The sequence below is a fragment of the Schistocerca nitens genome, chromosome 9 (assembly GCF_023898315.1).
Source record: "Schistocerca nitens isolate TAMUIC-IGC-003100 chromosome 9, iqSchNite1.1, whole genome shotgun sequence".
NCBI classification, from domain to species: Eukaryota; Metazoa; Arthropoda; class Insecta; order Orthoptera; family Acrididae; genus Schistocerca; species Schistocerca nitens.
The window spans coordinates 225,948,599-225,967,369 of NC_064622.1; the positions used below are offsets into that span (position 1 = coordinate 225,948,599).

Sequence of the window (18,771 nt, forward strand, 5' to 3'; positions counted from 1 at the left end):
GGCAACAGTTTGTTGCGAAAGCTTGAATTTTGTGTGTGTGTGTGTTTGTGTGTCTATCGACCTGCCAGCGCTTTCGTTCAGTAAGTCACATCATCTTTGTTTTTAGATATATTTTTCCCTTGTGGAATGTTTCCCTCTATTATATATATATATATATATATATATATATATATATATATATATATATTTTCAAAAACCTTCTCCATGGAAACATGCGTACATAGTGAACTTTCATGGTAACCCGCAAACGATACGCGAAATATACGCGTAAAGGAAGAATATACAAATAAAACCAATATTTTTTTTACCTGAAATTAATACATATATATAATGTTGGGGTTTGTCTTTTGGTGCTCGGGTAAAATAAAAACTTTTGATTAACGTTCATAATACGACAATGACGCGCGCAGACTAAACGGCTGCGTAGCGCAGCTCAGCAGTAATATGGGCAGGCAAGCAAGTTTCCCGCAGCCTGCCCGGGTTGGGTTCTGCTTGGCTTGGCTGGGAGTGAAGCAGCCTGCCCGTTCTGTTGACAACGAGCGGCGGCCTGCCCGCCTGGCCACCGGGCAAGCATGGGCGGGTTAAAAGCGGGACATGTACACCTCTACTAGTGGCTAGCGTTGCTGCCTCTGGATCACGGGGTCCCAGGTTCGATTCCCGGCTGAGTTGGGGATTTTCTCTGCCCAGGGACTGGATGTTTGTGTTGTCATCATTTCATCATCATCATCATCATCATAATCATCATCATCATAATCATCATCATTCATGAGAGTGGCTAGATTGGATTGTGTAAAAATTGGACTGTGAAAAATTGGGACTTTGTATGGCCACTGATGATCGTGCAGTTGAGCACCCCACAAACCGATCATCATCATCATCATCATCATCATCATCATCATCATCATCTCCAGAACAAATTTCGACCAATGTTTTACAAAGATTTTCTTGAAAGGCTCAGGAAGAGGGTGAATCGAGTCAGACTGGACATTTCAGGCCACTTCCATCATGGAATTTTTGATCTCTAAAAGATATTCCTGCTGTTTCAGAATCCCCTGTTCCCTTAATATGAGTTCTTGTGACACTCTTCTTTTCCAAAAATTGTAAATTGTCTTAAAAGAACATCAGTTTGGGACTCTGGAGACATTCAGAAGAACGTGGCTGACACTTTAAAGTCCATACCAAATGAAGCTTTTCAGTGCTGCTACCAAGACTGGTAACAATGATTCTACTGGTTTATAGTTTCCAAAAGAAACTACTTTGAAGGGGACAATATTGTTTTTTCAAAAAAATAAAATGAAAACTCTGGTTGATAAAAAAATCACTCTCATTACTTTTCTCACACACTTCATAGAGAGATGGTCCAAAGTGAAAATTCTCAAAGTTTCCTCAGAGACCGTGATACCCAGAAAAAATAGACTGATTTTCTATAATACTCAAGACTTGAAATATCATACTACGGAATGACATTTAGAGGCACATTTCTTAAAGCACACACTCATGGGTGATTCTTCAGCTTTATTCATGGACACGTGAAACTATTTTGTCAAACAGCTCACAGTTAAGACCACTTGCTCACAGATGGCAATTTTAAAGAGAGAAACTGTAATGACTCATATTGCAGAAATTAATAGTACATTAAAAAATATCAAACAGAGCAACAATTAGTTCAGCAATCAGTACATTTACTACAGAATACAAAAACTGAAGATACACAATGAACAATATTTAAAAACCAATTAACTTGCTATTCTAACTAGACGAACAAAGTATGGGAATTTACCAGCTGTCATTTAATCTGTTAACACCAGGTAGATAAATTTATTCCTTTTTCTTTATTTGCTTGTACTTTCAATTCAGAATATTAATTTCTGTAGATGGTGTCTTAAATATCAACAATAGTATGAAAAGGATAGATTGCTACTCACCATAGAGATGACAAGTTGAGTTGCAGACAGGCACAATAAAAAGACTGTTACACATTGAGCTTTCGGCCAAAGCTTTCTTTAGAAAAGAAACACACACACACACACACACACACACACACACACACACACAAGCAGGCACACCTCATGCACAAGACTGCTACCTCCGGCCACTGCACACACAATGCCATTCTGGCTGCAGTGGTAGCTTTCATATATTCGTGTGTGTGTGTGTGTGTGTGTGTGTGTGTGTGTGTGTGTGTGTGTGTGTGCGCGCGCTTTTCTTTTCTGAAGAAGGCTTTGACCAAAAGCTCAATGTGTAATGATCTTTTCAATGTGCCTGTCAGTAACTACAGAAAGCTATCCTTTTCACGATATTATTGATACTGCAACCAGGACTTTCTGTTGTTTGATGTATTAAATAGTATAGCTTACTGCATGGCAATTTTATTATTTAAAAAAAAAATCAAAATTTATTGGCTTACTTTGCTGGGAATATGCAGGAACTGTTCCTGGTTTGTACCCATACCCCTGATGGTAGTTTGAAGGTGGTGGAGAAGGTGTGCGAGTTCTTTTTAAAGCACCCTGAAATTAAAAAAAATAATAATTGTCAATTTTAAAATTATTTACTTTTCTGAAGTAAAAGCAGCCGCAGAAAAATTAAACAGAAGAATACAGATAAAGAACATTGGAAAAGCTATTTTTCAGGTACCTTCTGGAACATAACCAACAATATTTAAAAACGAATTAACTCACTAGTCTGTCAGCCGAAGGAACCCTAGGGTCAACAAAACTTGTAAATTTATCAGGTACTTCACTCCTAAGTTATTTATATTCATGCAGAACTATCCATTATGAAATTTATAAATGTAGCATGATGTCTGAGGGCTCCACGACTACTTTTAGTATACTGAAGCAACACATAGATCATTTTTACAGTTCTGTACCTCAATCAGTAAAAATGGAACCCGTAGAATCACTTTATTGTCCCTCTATAAGACTCCTTTCTCTCAGGAACTGGTATAGATATCAAGTTGAAATTTACATTAAATACTATGGTCTATGGCCCTTCATAGTGTAAAAATTTACACTTCTAAGTCAATGCAGTCAAAAGATACAGCTATTTATGTCATGTATTTTGATACTAGCAATCTCATCGAAACCTATAGATGGACTATCTGCGTGCATAATTAAGTTTGTACACAAACCTCAAGAGCACCAAATCCTACTCACCTTCACCCAGCTTTTTATGATTATCCTGATTACCAGTTCTGACCTGTGTCAGATGACCTGTGTCATATCCAAAACTTAGTTACCATGAAGAACAGCTCATCAGCAGTGAGAAGATTCAGTTAAAATGGAGGAAATGGTCATTTTCTTGATGGAGATTTTGAGAAAGACAGTCCTTCAAAGAATGCACTTTTATTCTGTTAACATTACTGATGAGATAGTGAAGACATTCATCCAAATCTCTCTCTTATTTTTAGCAATGAAGTGCTACCAATGGATTACACACTGCATTACCATATCACCATGTATAGAAGATTTTAAACCTTTGATACTGACCAACTACAGATTCAGCTCCATCAATTGGACATGACAGTACTGAATATTAGCTAAAGGAATATTTTTTGTCCTACAGAATACTCTTCCACTTTCCTGCATACAGATAAGTCTTCCATGTCAGTGGCCAAAGTTCTGCCAAATACCAGTTCCTCTAAAACTTCATTTCAATTAATGGACAGGAAGGTACATGTACACTTAAGATGATATTTTGTAGCACTCAGGTTTATTTAAACAACTACATACAGAGTTGTGCATAGAACTTCCACCCAGCCAGGTCACCAGTTAGGTGCAGACTGACATTCTTAACACAGGTTGTCCACCACATTGTCTGAAAAATCCCCGTATTTATGTTGCCAGTTCCTCATGCAGGAAATATGTCATGCTGGAACCACCACAGCACTCCTCCCCAGGGAGGAAACCAACTATAACTTATTTTATGAAATTGTCCTTGGATCCAGTTACAATAGCACTCTTTGTCTGTATCATATCTTCAAAGTTGTGTCGTATTCTCTTGATGGCTGACATGATGCTCCACTTGTGTCTGGGCGTTCAGTGACCACCAGCCAAGTTGCTCGTGTGGTTGATGGTTCCAGGCATGAACATTACTGCATTCAGTGACATCTTCAGCATTAGGTATGTTGGTTCACATTGATCGATGAGCCATTTTATCTGGCTATTAAAATGCTTAGGTCCTGTACTGAATACTTCAATACTGGATCAGGTCTTGAATAAGACAGAACAACACTATTTGCTGTATACTGGTTTCTTCACTATAAGTTTTCACACTCACTTGTCAGCATACGAAACCTACAAATTACGTAATAAACATCAGGGTACTATCGTTGACATCTATAATAATATAACTGTATAATCTTCAGTTTATATTCTCACAAGTTAATAAAGAAAAGACACGTTTCTAACAAACTGTAATTACAGACATGTGCTGCATGTAAATATCTAAAAAACAGATTGAGAAGCAATTTAACTGCAGATAATATTGATTTACTCTGATAACTGCCACAGCTTGTGTGAGAAATTAATAGCGCTACAAACAATAACAGAATACAAATTGATATATAATCTGATGAAACACTTAGCTTCAAAATTAACACATTTATAAAATGTCATCACCTTTCGATAATTCATCTCTCTTTGGAAAGCTAAGAGGCCGGCACTTCATACTATGTTAAACTTGTCATGTTGGGCTGCAATTCAAATACTAACCCTCCACCATTTGCACCACTGTGTTTTGTAGAGCACCTGGCTTGTTTTAACTATCCAACACTTACGGTCACCTTTTTGGATTATTGGCATCAAGTATTCCTTGCAACAACACTATTTTTGCCACCTGCCCCTCTCCACCCATTTGTTACTGCTACTTTTCTGCCAATAAACAATTTATTCAGTACATGCCTGGCTGTTGTATGGGAAAAAATGCACGACCACTCTCGTTCTGATTGTTTTCGGTCGTGTTTATTTTCACCCTCAAGAAGTTTTTTACACAATGTTAAGTACAATTCTTTTTGTTTTTCTTATTTTTAATGTTAGTGAGTGGAATAGTGCACATCAGATTGTTTTTCATTAGGTGTGCTGTCAAAACTTGAAGACATTCCTTGAAATGTGCGAGAATTGGAAGAAGAAGAGAATGAAACAAAAGCTCAAAATCAATCAACTCAAAATTTTGAGTGAAATGATTCCAATTTGAGTAAGGAAAAAATAACAAATGCTGACAATGATTCTGAAACTGAAGTTGAAGGTAGTGATGGAAATGAATCTGAAACACGGACTGAAAATTTTTATGTTGAGAAGGGTAAAGTTACAAAATGGTGAAAATCAAATTTATTGAAATCTCAAAAAAGAAGGGGAAAAAATAAAGAAAAAATACAGAAAAAATTTTACCTGGTACAAAAAGAATAGTAAGAGACTGTATCTCCAACTGATACATTTTCAAAACTGTTTTGATTTAAACATGATTCATGAAATTTAAGACACATTAATTCAAAAATTGAAAAATTATGCCCAGTGTACATGCAACCCCAAACTTGCACTGATCTAACCCGAGAAGAATTATTGGCCATTATAAGTATCCTTATTCAAATCTGCCTGAAAAAATTACCAATGGTAAATGTGGAAGAGTTGTGGACAAAGGATGAGACTGGAATGACACATCTAAGAGTGGCCATGCTTTCTTTCAGGTTTTATTATTTTTGAGGAGCATTGATTTCATGATAGCCCAACCTGGCAAGTAAGATGGAAGCTTGAGATACTTGCTTCCATAAGACATATTTTTGACAGGTATGTCGACAATTTAAAAAAATCTTACAGCATGAGTAAACTTGTGACTGTTAGCGAAATGTTGCATTCATTTCACAAACACTGTTAATAGATTCAATATAATGGAAACCTGTCAAATATGGCAAAAAATGTATGCTATGGACTGACAAAGGCATTGTGTTGAGGAAATTTGGAAGTATATGTCGATTAACAACCACTAGGACCATATTCTGTTTCAAACTCGCCAGAAGTAGTCGTAAAGCATTTTGTTGAGAACATGGCACACCACCATACAAAAAGCTATGTATGGAGTGGTACCATGACAAGGAAGCATGGACTCTTCATGAATGGTTTCGCACTGTGTTCTGCACTACCCTGGTTGATTGTCACTGACAAATAAGACAGCGACCAGTTGAGAGGTCCCATTCTTCCAATGTTTTCGAGAGACAAAGTGATGTTACTCCTGACGTCATGGTGTAGGGAGATATCAGGTATGACTTTGGGTCACAATTTGTAGTGACTGGCAGAACTCTTGATGGCACAATGGAGTCATAGACATCCCTCATCCCTAACCATTCCTCTCATGTGACAGTATTGTGATGCCCTATTTCAAGACGCCAATGGTTGTCCACATATCTCTGTTGACAATTCCGTCCCTGTGCCAGTATCCAGAATATCGAGGACCAGTTACAGCAGCTGTAGGCCAGTTTGCCTCAGAAGATGATAGAAAGGCTTTATGACATCCTTCCCAACTGAATCAGTGCATACATCCAGGCCAGATGGGATGCAATGTCATACTGATAAGTTGGCTCATACTGTCATCTTCTTTGTAAATTTGACTTGATTTTGTAATCAGTGAAATAATATTACACAGTTTCTCAACAGTGAAGTTTCATTTTGTTTCCTCCTCCCATTCTAGGCACTTCCCTTTTCCATATGGCTCTGTGTGTGTGTGTGGGGGGGGGGGGGGGGGGGGGTGTTGGCCTAAAGTTTATTTTGGATAATAATCGCCATGAAACCATTTAAAACAGAAATTCTTCTCACATTTTTGACATAATAGCACAGATAAAGATTGCAGCAAAATAAGATTTATAAATAAAACAAAATTCAAGCAAAATACTAATAAAAATACTGACTGTAATAACATGCATGAAAATATAAAGTAACAAAAAGAAGAAATTAAACTGATGTAAATACATTAAAAAATTTAAAATTACAAAGATTCCAAATGAAGGAAGAATCAAATCCAGTAAAAAAATGAAAGTAAATAAAAAAAAATTAATATAACGATTCAAATGAGGCAGCCCAGGATTAAAAGCAAAAAATTATATTTAAACCAAGTAACTGAATAAAAATAATGATCACAGTCATTTTGATACAGATGTAAAAATGAAAGGAAAGAACACTTGGCAGGATTCAAACCCAGAACCTCCAGCATATCAGTGATTAACTTAAGTGCTGCACTACAGCACTGCCCATATGTTATTGCTAATTTCAAGGCTCTAGTCAATCATAAGAAATATAAAATTTTGTGCATTATTTGCAAATGAGGGCCCAATAGGGTGATTGGCTGCAGTGTACGACACCTGGGACCCTGACCCACGCTACCACATAGGAAGTTTCAAAAAGTTGATCCTAGCTGAGGGAACCTCTCCTTGTCAGTTGTGCTGAAAGAAACTACTAAGTACTTGAAACAGAACTTATCTCTGAATGAGCAGCGGCTTGCACTGGTCTGTAGACGAAGTAAACACGCGGATGTAACCACACACACACACACGCATTTCAAGTAGTTTGTATCTCTCAGAATGCACAAACTGTGTTATAACAAAATACCACAGTGCTCTTAGTAACAATAACAAACAAATGGTTTGAATGAGATAGGCAAAATACCATGATTAATAAAAAATAACAGGAGTGCTCTGAACAATGAGAGGCAGATGATGACATCACATAAAAGATTTCTTTCCTAGCCAAACATTGACTTTATCTGTCTGCACCTTAGCTGAACGATCAGCGAGTCTGACTACTATGCACAGGATCTGGGATCGATTCACAGCTGCATCGGAGATTTTCTCCACTCAAGGCCTGGGTGTTGTGTTATCATCATCGTCATCATCATCAACAACACCACTCAAGTCACCCAAAGTAGTGTTAACTGAAAAGACTTAAAACTCAACGGCCAAATTTCCCCAAGTGGGGACTCCCAGCCATCAATGCCATACAATCATTTCATTGATTTTATCCTTGTCACCCAGATCCAAGCATCCTCTTGCCTAGCCACAGCAGTTTTTAATTAACAGCAACCTCATAATGTGCTCCAGCAATAACAATGATCCAGAATAAATAATAACATACTGGTTACAAAGACTTATATTAATGGCCTTATATTTTATAAAACACTATATCTACAGTTTTTCTTTGTCTAGAGGTACAACAAATTAAAGCGAATTGACTTACAACACCTCTGCTCACTTAATATTGCAATTATAACGAACCGATGACTAGAAACTTATATATTTCACAACACTTTTTGTGGGGACCTTTTCAAGGAGCTTAGTGTTCTCACACTGACAACTCAGTAAGTTTACTCATAATTGTATTTATGGCTAATGATAAAACTAACCACAGGTAAACTATAGTGTACACAATTAAAACATATGGTATAAAAAATTACCACATGGCTTTGATCATTGGGTGACATCCAGAACTCATTACTATATACTGGTGGAAAAAAATTTAGCAAGTTGCTCAGAGACATATGGCTACAAAATTACCCACAAGTCTTGTATAGGCATGTTACATTCATAATTTTCTATTCTTTTGTCAAATATAGACTGCTCTGATTATGATGCGGTAACTTGAAATTGTGTACTGAGCGGCAACTATTTTGTACTTGGATCCCAAACTCTTATTTAACTTGGCACACACAACTGACACATAATATATTCTGTTACAAAACGAGGAGAAAACTTCCACCTCAGCAACAGTCTTGAAGCTATAAGCCATACTCTTCAATATACACATTCTCCCCTAATGCTGGTCCAACAGTGTCACAGCAGAGCCTTTGTACGCATTGGAAAGGATACGAAGAGGCTCTTGATATATTGAAGTTTACAGTCAATCCAGGGGGGTGTTCCGATTGTGTAAATAGTAATGCATTACCAATGAAAAGTGGTTATCTGTGATTGAGTATCAGAACACGTAATTTAAATAACAATCTTTTCTCGCTGCTCAAGGTTATGATGCAGTACTAGGTAATAGCTACTAAAACAGCAACTCAAATGCATACCTATAAAAGCAGCATCTTTTTACAAAGTTGCATCATTTCCTTCAAGTTAAAAAATACTTGTAAAACTTTTTGCATAAATGTCTCACAGGATTAAATCAGTGATGTATGAATATTAGTAACATGGGGTGGTTGTAGTTGGTCTCTGCTGTCATATTTTTTTCCTGAAAATTCTGCTTTGTACCACAATTATTGAAACATTGTTACTTATGGCAAGAAAATGAATGTCTGCGATACGTTGTTGTGGATTTTGCAGCTAAATAATAAAAAAAAAACCTCTCTCTATGCACAACATCCTCCAAAATATTCTAAGATGATTCTATTCCTACCATATAAGTGATATCAGTGAAATAACTGTGGTGTCACCGCCAGACACCACACTTGCTAGGTGGTAGCTTTAAATCGGCCGTGGTCCATTAGTACATGTCGGACCCGCGTGTCGCCACTGTCAGGATCGCAGACCGAGCGCCACCACAAGGCAGGTCTCGAGAGACTTATTAGCACTCGCCCCCAGTTATACGGACGACTTTGCTTGCGACTACACTGACGAAGCCGCGCTCCTTTGCCAAGCAGATAGAATAGCCTTCAGCTAAGTCCATGGCTACGACCTAGCAAGGCGCCATTAGCCTTACATAGCAATTGATACTTATCGTATAAAGCATGTCTCATCAAGAACGATGTATACAACAAGGATGGATTAAAAGTTAAGTATTCCAGGAGCTACGTACTTTTCTTTATAGCATTCATTACGTATCCTGTTTCAGACCTATCTCTAGCCTGCGTCAGTAACGCGTGCCTTTCGGCTACTTCAGAGTGGCGTGGTTGTCTTACTACGCCACAACAATAACTATGGCAGCAGCTTGAACAAACAACTGTAAACAGCAGATGTGCATGCAACCAGTCTTAGTCAAGTACTATGTGTGCAATAGTTGTGTGTCACCAATCACAGTGGAGAAAAATCCCTAAATCAAGTGTTCAAGACATTCTCCACAATCTATAGGAAGAGAAAACTGTGCATGCAAAGCCTGCCCTGCCTTCACTTTTGAACAAAATCAAGGGCACATGGACACATGCCATGACTTGATTGAAATGCGACATGCAGACAACTCTTTTTCCGGAAAAAAAAATCATCACTAGTGACAAGACTTAGTGTTATCAACACCAAGCTACCACAAAACAACAAAGTGCAGAAATTCACTTGAAGGGTCAACCAAGGCCAATGTGGCAAGCAAGTTGAACAGTATCCCAAAGAGAGATTTTTGTGACCATTTCACATGGGCGTATGAATATTATACATGTGTTTTACTCAAGTGGGGGGAGATTGTAGAACGTATGGAGCACTGAAACCACAATCTTAAAGTTTCTCTAGTTTTTATGAACCCAGTCTCTTAAACTTTCTGGATTGCAGTGTACCTCACATCTCTTACATGTAAAAAGGAGAAAGAAGAAAGGTAACAAACATGACAATTTCTGTTACCGCAGGTAAAAGTGTATGCTGTCCATGTGGTGGAGCAACTTTGTAGATCGGTGCACGGCCTGCCAGAGGGATGTTTTGTTGCAGAAATATTTGTGGATGGCCTCCTAAAGCCATTGCCGGATATGCATGCATACTCATCATGTCACTGTAAAATCAAGAATAAAGGACAAAATTTAAGTTACATGGAGATAACTGTAAAAAAACAATGTGAAATTTAACATAAATATACGTTACATGTAAATGATGAACGCAACTGAAATTTATTCACAGTCTCTTCAAATTCACCATAACTGTTTCATGTGTGTAAAACCTGGCGTAGCTATGAAACAATGAAAAGTCCAGGATGGAATAACAACAATGTGGAAAGGATGGACTGCTTACTCACCATACAGAGGAGGCGTTGAGCCACAGACTTGCACAATGAGAAAGACTGCTGAAATATTAAAGCTTTCAGGTATAAAAGTCCTCTCCCTGCAGTAGAAAAAAAATGCACACACACACACACACACACACACACACACACACACACCACACACACAACCACAGTTTCTGGCAGCTGGGATCAGCTAACTTTCTTACAGACTTTTTGTTGCGCCTTTCTGTGACTTAGCATCTCCGCTATACGCTATATGATGAGTAGCAACTATCCTTTTCATTATATTATTGCATTCCATTCTGGACTTTCTGTAGTGTTGTTATTCCTGAGAAGCTATGCCTCTTCAGTCTTTCATACTACTTTCTCCATCTGAGTTTGGATTCACATGATTTTTACTGTATAATTCAAGGAGCACAGAAGATGAAAGAAATCATTAACCAGTACTGGAAAGATACCGCCACGCAAAAAAATTTGCTTCCAAGGTGACTTCTTTTCTTCAATGTCATCAAAGAACTGTTGTTCAATATCAAGAGCCTAATATCTGTAATTAGAATCAAATCCAATCTTTTTGCTGTGAGTAAAAAGCCAGGTCCACATTTGTGAGTTCCAACAGTGTGGCTGCTAAGTCGGATGATTGTTCATTTCAGGTCAAGGAAGATTACAATGTGTATAAATCGAAACTTGTTAGTGACAAGTCTATTAAAACTACTAACTTTCACAGATCTTGAATCTACTGTCTGAAAAAAAGTGAGACAGATGTAGCAAACAATGAAATGCACCAAAATGTTTCTTCAACCTGGCACAACTGCAGTGATATTCATATTTTAGTCATTGATTAAGCTTTAATCAAGTTGTGACATAGCAAACATAATTACAATTGATAAAATATTCCAGACTATTATGCTGTGGACGAAGGGATTTCACTTTCAAACTGATGCTTCATCCCCATTTGCAGAGGACATTCACAGGGGGGATCATAGCTTTGCTGAATGTCCGATTCACACCTGGCTCACTACTGACTGCAGCAAAGATCCGCTTCCGCAAGCTTCCGTGCAATGGTGTGTTGTCACATGTTTCGAATACAAAAGCACAATTGGCCCATGTCAACTGACATTGTTCGCTGTTACTATCATCCCATCGTGGAAAACTGGTACACATCATCTTCAGCACTGGAATCCAAATTTCCTCAGTTTCATGCCCTCCCCCTTCCTACTGAAATTCCTAGGGTGTTTCAACATTCTCTAAGGCCTCTCTGTATAGCTTTTCGTGGTATCCACTTGTGGCTACCAATACTTGAGACCTAACAAAACGAATCTGGCGGTCTCCTGTCTGTAAAGCATATTGCGCAACAGCTAATCTGGCAATCTCACCTCTTCTGCAATTGCATTTGTGCACTTAGAGTTGTTTTTTGACAGTTCTTTTTGTAGTACCCACACACACTTCGCCACTAAACATGTGACATCAAACCACTGCGTGGAAGTAGAATTTTGCGGTAGTCAGTAGCAAGCCGAGGTGTGAATCTGACATTCCACAAAGCTACAATGTATTCAAAACATGTGATGTCACGCCACTGTGTGGAAGCTCTCAGAAGTGGAATTTTGCTGTAGTCAGTAGCGAGCTGGGGTGTGAATCAGACCTTCAACAAAGCTATGTACAGTCCCCCTTGATAATGTCATCCGCAGATGGGGATGAAACATCGGGTTTTAAAGTGAAATCCCTTTGACTACAGCATAATAGCCTGGAATATTTTATTAATTGTAACAACTCCAGCTGTGAAAGTTTACATTTTACAAATATCAAACACAGTCGACAAAAGTTTGTGATTTAAGCTAGATAAGATATAACCATATAAAAAACTTTTCCACAGTTCATTGACATATTAAAATACTAATAAGTATTACTGTAAACAGTTTCAGACTTTATATCATAAATAAAATTTAAAAACTGTTAATACCAAAATTAATATTATACCAGAAAAGCCTGGTTATAATTCAAATAATTGTATGAACAGACAATCATTCAACACAGAATGTAAATGTTGGACAGTAAGCTGGCATGCAGACAAAAGTTGAAAACTTTAGTCCAGCTTTCAAAATTGTATCCAGATCATGTCAAGAGAAAAATCTGTACAGTTTTTCTTCTTCAGCTCAGAAAACTAGACAATATATTATCCCCCCCCCCCCCCCCCCACACACACACACACAAATAAATAAATAAAAATTTTGACTACTCTCTTAAACGGCCATATCATTATGTAAAATGAGAGTATTTGTAACTAACATGACATCTTTTGTTCGAAATAAAATGGAAGAACCATCAGGTCCCTACATCATCAAAAATTTAAAAAAATCATATGTCCTACTACTTCTTTATTTTAGAGAGATGTTACACAGTGATAAAAAAAGTGAGTCACCTAGATTCTTTGACTAGCTGTCTTCGGCGATCGTCTTCATTAAGTACTTTCTTCAGTTGCAGAAAAAGTTGGTGCTTCTCATCTTTAAGTTGAGCGAGTCGAGTCTCAAGTTGTGATATCTGTTCACGTGTTTCACCCAAAGTCATAACATCTTGTTTCTGTTGCCTTTCACGCTCTTTTCTTTGTCTTTCCACTTCAGCATCTGCTTCTTGTTCTAAGAAATTGTTTTTTTGTCATCAGACATAATAGCACAGCTACAGTTTTCATATACACCTGGTACAAGCAATGTTGGTATTGTTACAGAGTATTTTATAGATGACACAAAGTTAAAGAAGGTAAAAATCACATTTTTCAACAATACTGGTTGAAGGTAACAATTGTCAATCCATAGTTACATCAAGAATATTTATGAATGGGGCCATCCATCTCAAAATATTAACTACTTGTTTTTAAAATAATAATTCACTTTCAATATTCAGGTTCAGTAGAAGGAGCAAGACACAAACACGTAATACAAAATTTCATTTCCATGCCCGGTCACCTTACGTGGGGGTCTAGCTCTGAACTGAGTAAGAGCTAGGCATAACTCTGCATACCACACTGGGATGGGGGCCCTTAACCCCAACAAGGTGCGTCCCAATGGCTGATAGGGGAATTCCTGTAGATATGCAGGACAGGTGTGAATAAGGCATAGCCAAATAAGCATCTGCAGATCAACCGAGGGAATGAGGAAAATGGTCAACGGTCACGAAGGCAGAAGGGGGGGAAACCCCAACAGCAGAGAGGGTGGATGAACTGACTTAAATCCACTCTGCATCTGACGATCAAGTACTATGAAGCGTGACAGGAAACAAATTTGTACCCATAGGTGGTAACCAATCCACTGCTGCCATCAACAGCACAACCAGACTACCGTATTTACTCGAATCTAAGCCACACTCAAATCTAAGCCGCACCTGAAAAATGAGACTCGAAATCAAGGAAAAAAATTTTTCCGAATCTAAGCCGCACCTGAAGTTTGAGACTCGAAGCGGAGAGAAAAGTTTTAGGCCATACCTACAACTCGAAACAAAGTTGGTCAATTGTAATATGAGACACAATTTAGGTCGAATAAATAACGATACAGCTACAGTAGTTTGGTTGTCGTAAGCTTAGCAGTTAAGCTTTACCAGGTAGGCATTGCTATGCGTCAGGCGCTCCGTCCGTATTTATACGGGTATCCTTCCTTTTTCACGTGCTTCGTCTGGTTTGAATTGAGTGCTTATTTTTCTTTCATCTGATAAGTGTCGTTCTCTTTGTTATAGGTGTTTACGTCACTCTAAGCTGAAAATGCATTACTGTACTGTGTCACGCATTGTTCGTCGTATTCTGATAATGTAGTTAAGTGGCGACGCATATACATGTGGTAGTAAATCGGTCCATAAATTGCGAGTATTTAGCGTCAATAAGGTGCAAGTTATGCGACAACATCGTATCAAGTGGCATTAGAATTTGTTCAGTGTTGCATATTTGGTATCATTCGCAGTGCTTCGCGAAAATAAATCAAGAAAACATCTCGTGTACGTGTGGAACAAAGTGTAACGGACGTCTGGCAGCAAGTGAAATGTGCCGCGCAAATCGTGAAATCATAGTACTCGAATCACTGCAGAAAGAACTGAAAGCCACAAGAGAACATGCTCTGTTGTTGGAAAACATTATTAAAAGTCTATCTGACCCGTCACATAAAGAACTCGGTCAACTTCAAGAGTACAGTGAACCAAAGAAATGTGCAAAACCTAAATTTGTTTCCAGTGCGTTAAAAGTTCCGTTAAGAAATCGATTTCAACATCTTATTACGGATTGTGAACTTAAAAATGTTGAAACATGCTACTCACACCAAGACTACGAATCGGAATCGGCGGACAGGAAATTTACAAAGCGCAATAAGTCATTAAAACGTAACTGTCTCGATGTTGCAAACAAAGTGACCCCTAAAAACTTCAGTAGGCCTACAGTTTTGCTTGCTGACAGCCACGGAAGAGGAATTGCAGGAATTCTTCGTTTCCAGCAGGATCTCAATGTGACCAGTGTTGTGAAACCTGGAGCAGGTCAAAAAGAAGTTTTGAAAAACTATAAAAACAATAATCACGTGACACAAAGTGAATGCATTGTAATATTGGGCGGTGCAAACGATGTATATAAGAATGAACTAATAGTAGCAAACAGAGTCCTAAGAGATGCGCTACGTACAACAGAGGATCAAAAAGTTATTGTTGTAGGCATTCCACACAGACATGACCTTACTGAATCTTCTTGTGTGAACAGAGAAATCCAAAAAGCAAACAGGATGTATGAAAAGATCTGCAAGACCACTTCAAATGCTTTTTTCCTCAGTATTTACGATCTTGAAAGACAGCACTTCACAACACATGGTATGCATTTAAATAAATGGGTCAAATCGCTGCTCAGTCAAAAGATCAAAATGGTAGTGGATATTGTTTCTCCTAGATGTAAGAAAAGTGATCCTATTCCACTACCACTGGTAAAGGACGCCTGAAAAGTATCTTCCCTACCATGTACTCCAGTTGCAGCAGTAACACAACATCAGGTATCACTGATTACAAAAGAATGTGCTGGGAGAGAGGAAGCTGTAACAGTTACAACAGGTAGAACACCTCATTGAGGAACTAAGATAACAAACAACAAAAGTGGCAGCATATTCAGCAACAAGTGTACCAACAGGTGATCCAGCTGTCCATTCTGCAGCAACATTTGAACTACCTACAGTGGGAACCCAGCCACTTAGATCATGCCATGAACAAGGAGACGTGATGAGACCTCCAAGAGTAGAAGCAGTATCAAGTGTAGCGGGCAAACGGAAAACTGTACCTCCATTACGTCTAAATGATTTTTTAGTAGAAGGCAGCAAGGGGAAGAAGCCCATAAGATAAATAGTGCCAGAGATTTAATAGCCTCTCAGCAAAATAGTGCATCTGTAAACAAGACAGGTTTGATTTTATAATCTGTTATCTTAACATTGAAGGAGTAAGGGTCATTCCATGTCAAGTCACTCAGGCCTTGACACCAACCATGTCAGATTTTGATGAAACTTGGTACAATTACTTCTTTTATCATCCTGAAAGCACTTGTAAAATTTTTTTGCTCTATCTCTTATAGTTTTTTTTAATAAATTTTTAAAGTTTTTAGATTTGGTGTTGTTTCAGCAGTCGGAAATCTTAACTAAAACATGGCCTCACAACTAAAAAAATTTGTATATTATATCTAAATGTTAAAAAAATTTACAAGTTTTTTTTTTAGCTAATGGATGTTTAGTTTTACAAAAACTGCAATATCTAGAGTCTCAGACCTGATAGAAAGCTCAAATTTGTTTTAAAATACTCTTAATTGTATAGGCTATTAGATAAAAGAAAAATTATGTTGGCTTTTTAACCTGTTTAATAGTTATCTAATTTTTAAAATAATATTAATTATATTTTAAAAATAAAAAGTACCAAGTAACCGAAAATAAGTTTTTGTCTTCTTGGAGTAACAATGTACGCTTGGATTTTGTTTTGTTACTCCTGCGTTTTGAAGTAAAAAATTATTACAGTGTTAAATAGTGCTTGGATAGCATTTTATTAACTTTATTCGAACTTTCAGTAAGAACTGTTACTTAGTTTACAGAGATTCTTTTCCAATATCCTATAAAAGTAACCAGAACAGTAATCAGACCAAAAGTGAAATCAGTATGTCAGATATTCAAACCTGTAGCGCAGGGTTATTTAAAAAATCTGACTGTTTCCAAACAACCTACACACCTTCAAAAACGTTACAACTGGTATCTGAATTGAGTGAGGAAGAAAAAGATTTGATCCACTTACGATCTGGAATTAATCTGTGTGAATTTAAGAATATATGTTCACACCACAGCTACTACTTTTTAAATGTTTTTGAAAAGTATCAAACAGCATGTGTAGACCCACTAAAAAAACACAAAAAGCCCATCAAAAAATCGTTGAGACGTGTAGGCTTGGATCTTTCTAAACAATGACTGACAAAAAATATTAGCATAAAACCTGGACAAAAGCTTTGCTCAACATGTCGTAACTTTTGTGAGGAAAAATTAAGAGTTGAAGCCAATGAAAGTGAAACAGATGATCAAGTCATGGTTGAATTAGAATCATTGGAATCCAGAAATGAATCCCTCGTACAAACAAACATTGCTCTTTATAATTTAGGTTTAACACCGATAAAGCTTCATGGCTTGTCAGAACAAAGTAAAGGGTCTTATTTTAAAAGGAAGGTTGGCAGTATTGAAAAGACTGCAAAAAAAGGCGGTTTCAAAAGCATTAAAATATGATGCACCAAGTTCTGATGATGACGAAGAAGATACAAGTGTGGTTGAGAAAGCAAAGGATTTTGATGTAATGATTTCTTTTATGAAAGAGAAGATTTAATCTGTTGGGAGGTCTAGAAATATCCAGATTCTGACCTTGGCTCCAGATTCTTGGAGTCGAAATAAAGTGATAAAAGAATTTAATGTGAATGACTACATGGTGCGACAAGCTAGAAAGCTAAAATCTGAAAAAGGTATTTTGGAAACTCCTGGTCCAAAAAAAGGTTAAACTCTTTCTGAAAATACAGTAAGACTTGTAACAGATTTTTATAAAAAGGATGAAAGTTCCAGAGTGCTACCTGGAACAAAAGACAAAGTAAGTGTCCAAAAAAATGTGTACATGCAAAAAAAGACTCATTTTGTGTAACTTGAGAGAACTCTATTATTCTTTCAAATGGGAGAATCCCGATGTAGAAGTAGGATTTTCAAAATTTTGTTTGTTGACACCTAAATGGTGTATCCTTGCTGGTGCCACAGGCACACACACTGTATGTGTATGCAGTATCTACTAGAATGTTAAACTATTACTGGATGCTGTGAAAATTGAAGAATCTTATAAAGGCCTAATTAAGATGCTTGTGTGCAACACGGAAAACCAATACTGCATGCTACATCATTGTGACAGCTGTCTTGCAAATACTGCACTAACTGAGTACTTAACTGAAAAACTAAGTGAAGATTATGATTTAGAAGAAGAAATTGTAATCAGTCAGTGGGTTAACACAGACAGGGCAGAAATGATCAAACAGTCTATCAGTGTTGAAGACTACATTTCTTTATTGGTTAGGTCATTGGAAAAGCTCACCCCGCACTCATTTATAGCAAAATCCCATTGTGATGGATTTCAGTGAAAATTATTCCTTTGTTATACAAAATGAGATCCAAAGTTACCATTGGAATAGAGGTGGTTGTACTCTACACCCAGCTGGAGTTTTTCTAAGAAATGAGGAAAACAATGTTTTTGTTTCCAACCACTGTTTTATTAGTGATGACCAAGAACATGACACTGGTTTTCAGATGGTTGTGCTGGGCAGTACAAAAATAGAAACAGTTTTAAAAATTTGACTGAACACTTGAGAGAC

At 37.4% G+C, this 18,771-nt stretch overlaps 1 protein-coding gene across 1 annotated transcript in view; it reads right to left on the reverse strand.

Moving 5' to 3' along the window:
- The window catches only part of LOC126203001 (G protein pathway suppressor 2), a 132,950-nt gene that overhangs the window by 78,782 nt on the left and 35,397 nt on the right, over positions 1-18,771 (reverse strand). The window contains exons 2-4 of the mRNA XM_049937199.1: positions 13,315-13,528; positions 10,526-10,670; positions 2,408-2,507 (exon numbers count right to left, since the gene is read on the reverse strand). Coding sequence (XP_049793156.1) covers positions 2,408-2,507; positions 10,526-10,670; positions 13,315-13,528 — 459 coding nt within the window. The remainder of the gene's footprint in view (positions 1-2,407; positions 2,508-10,525; positions 10,671-13,314; positions 13,529-18,771) is intronic.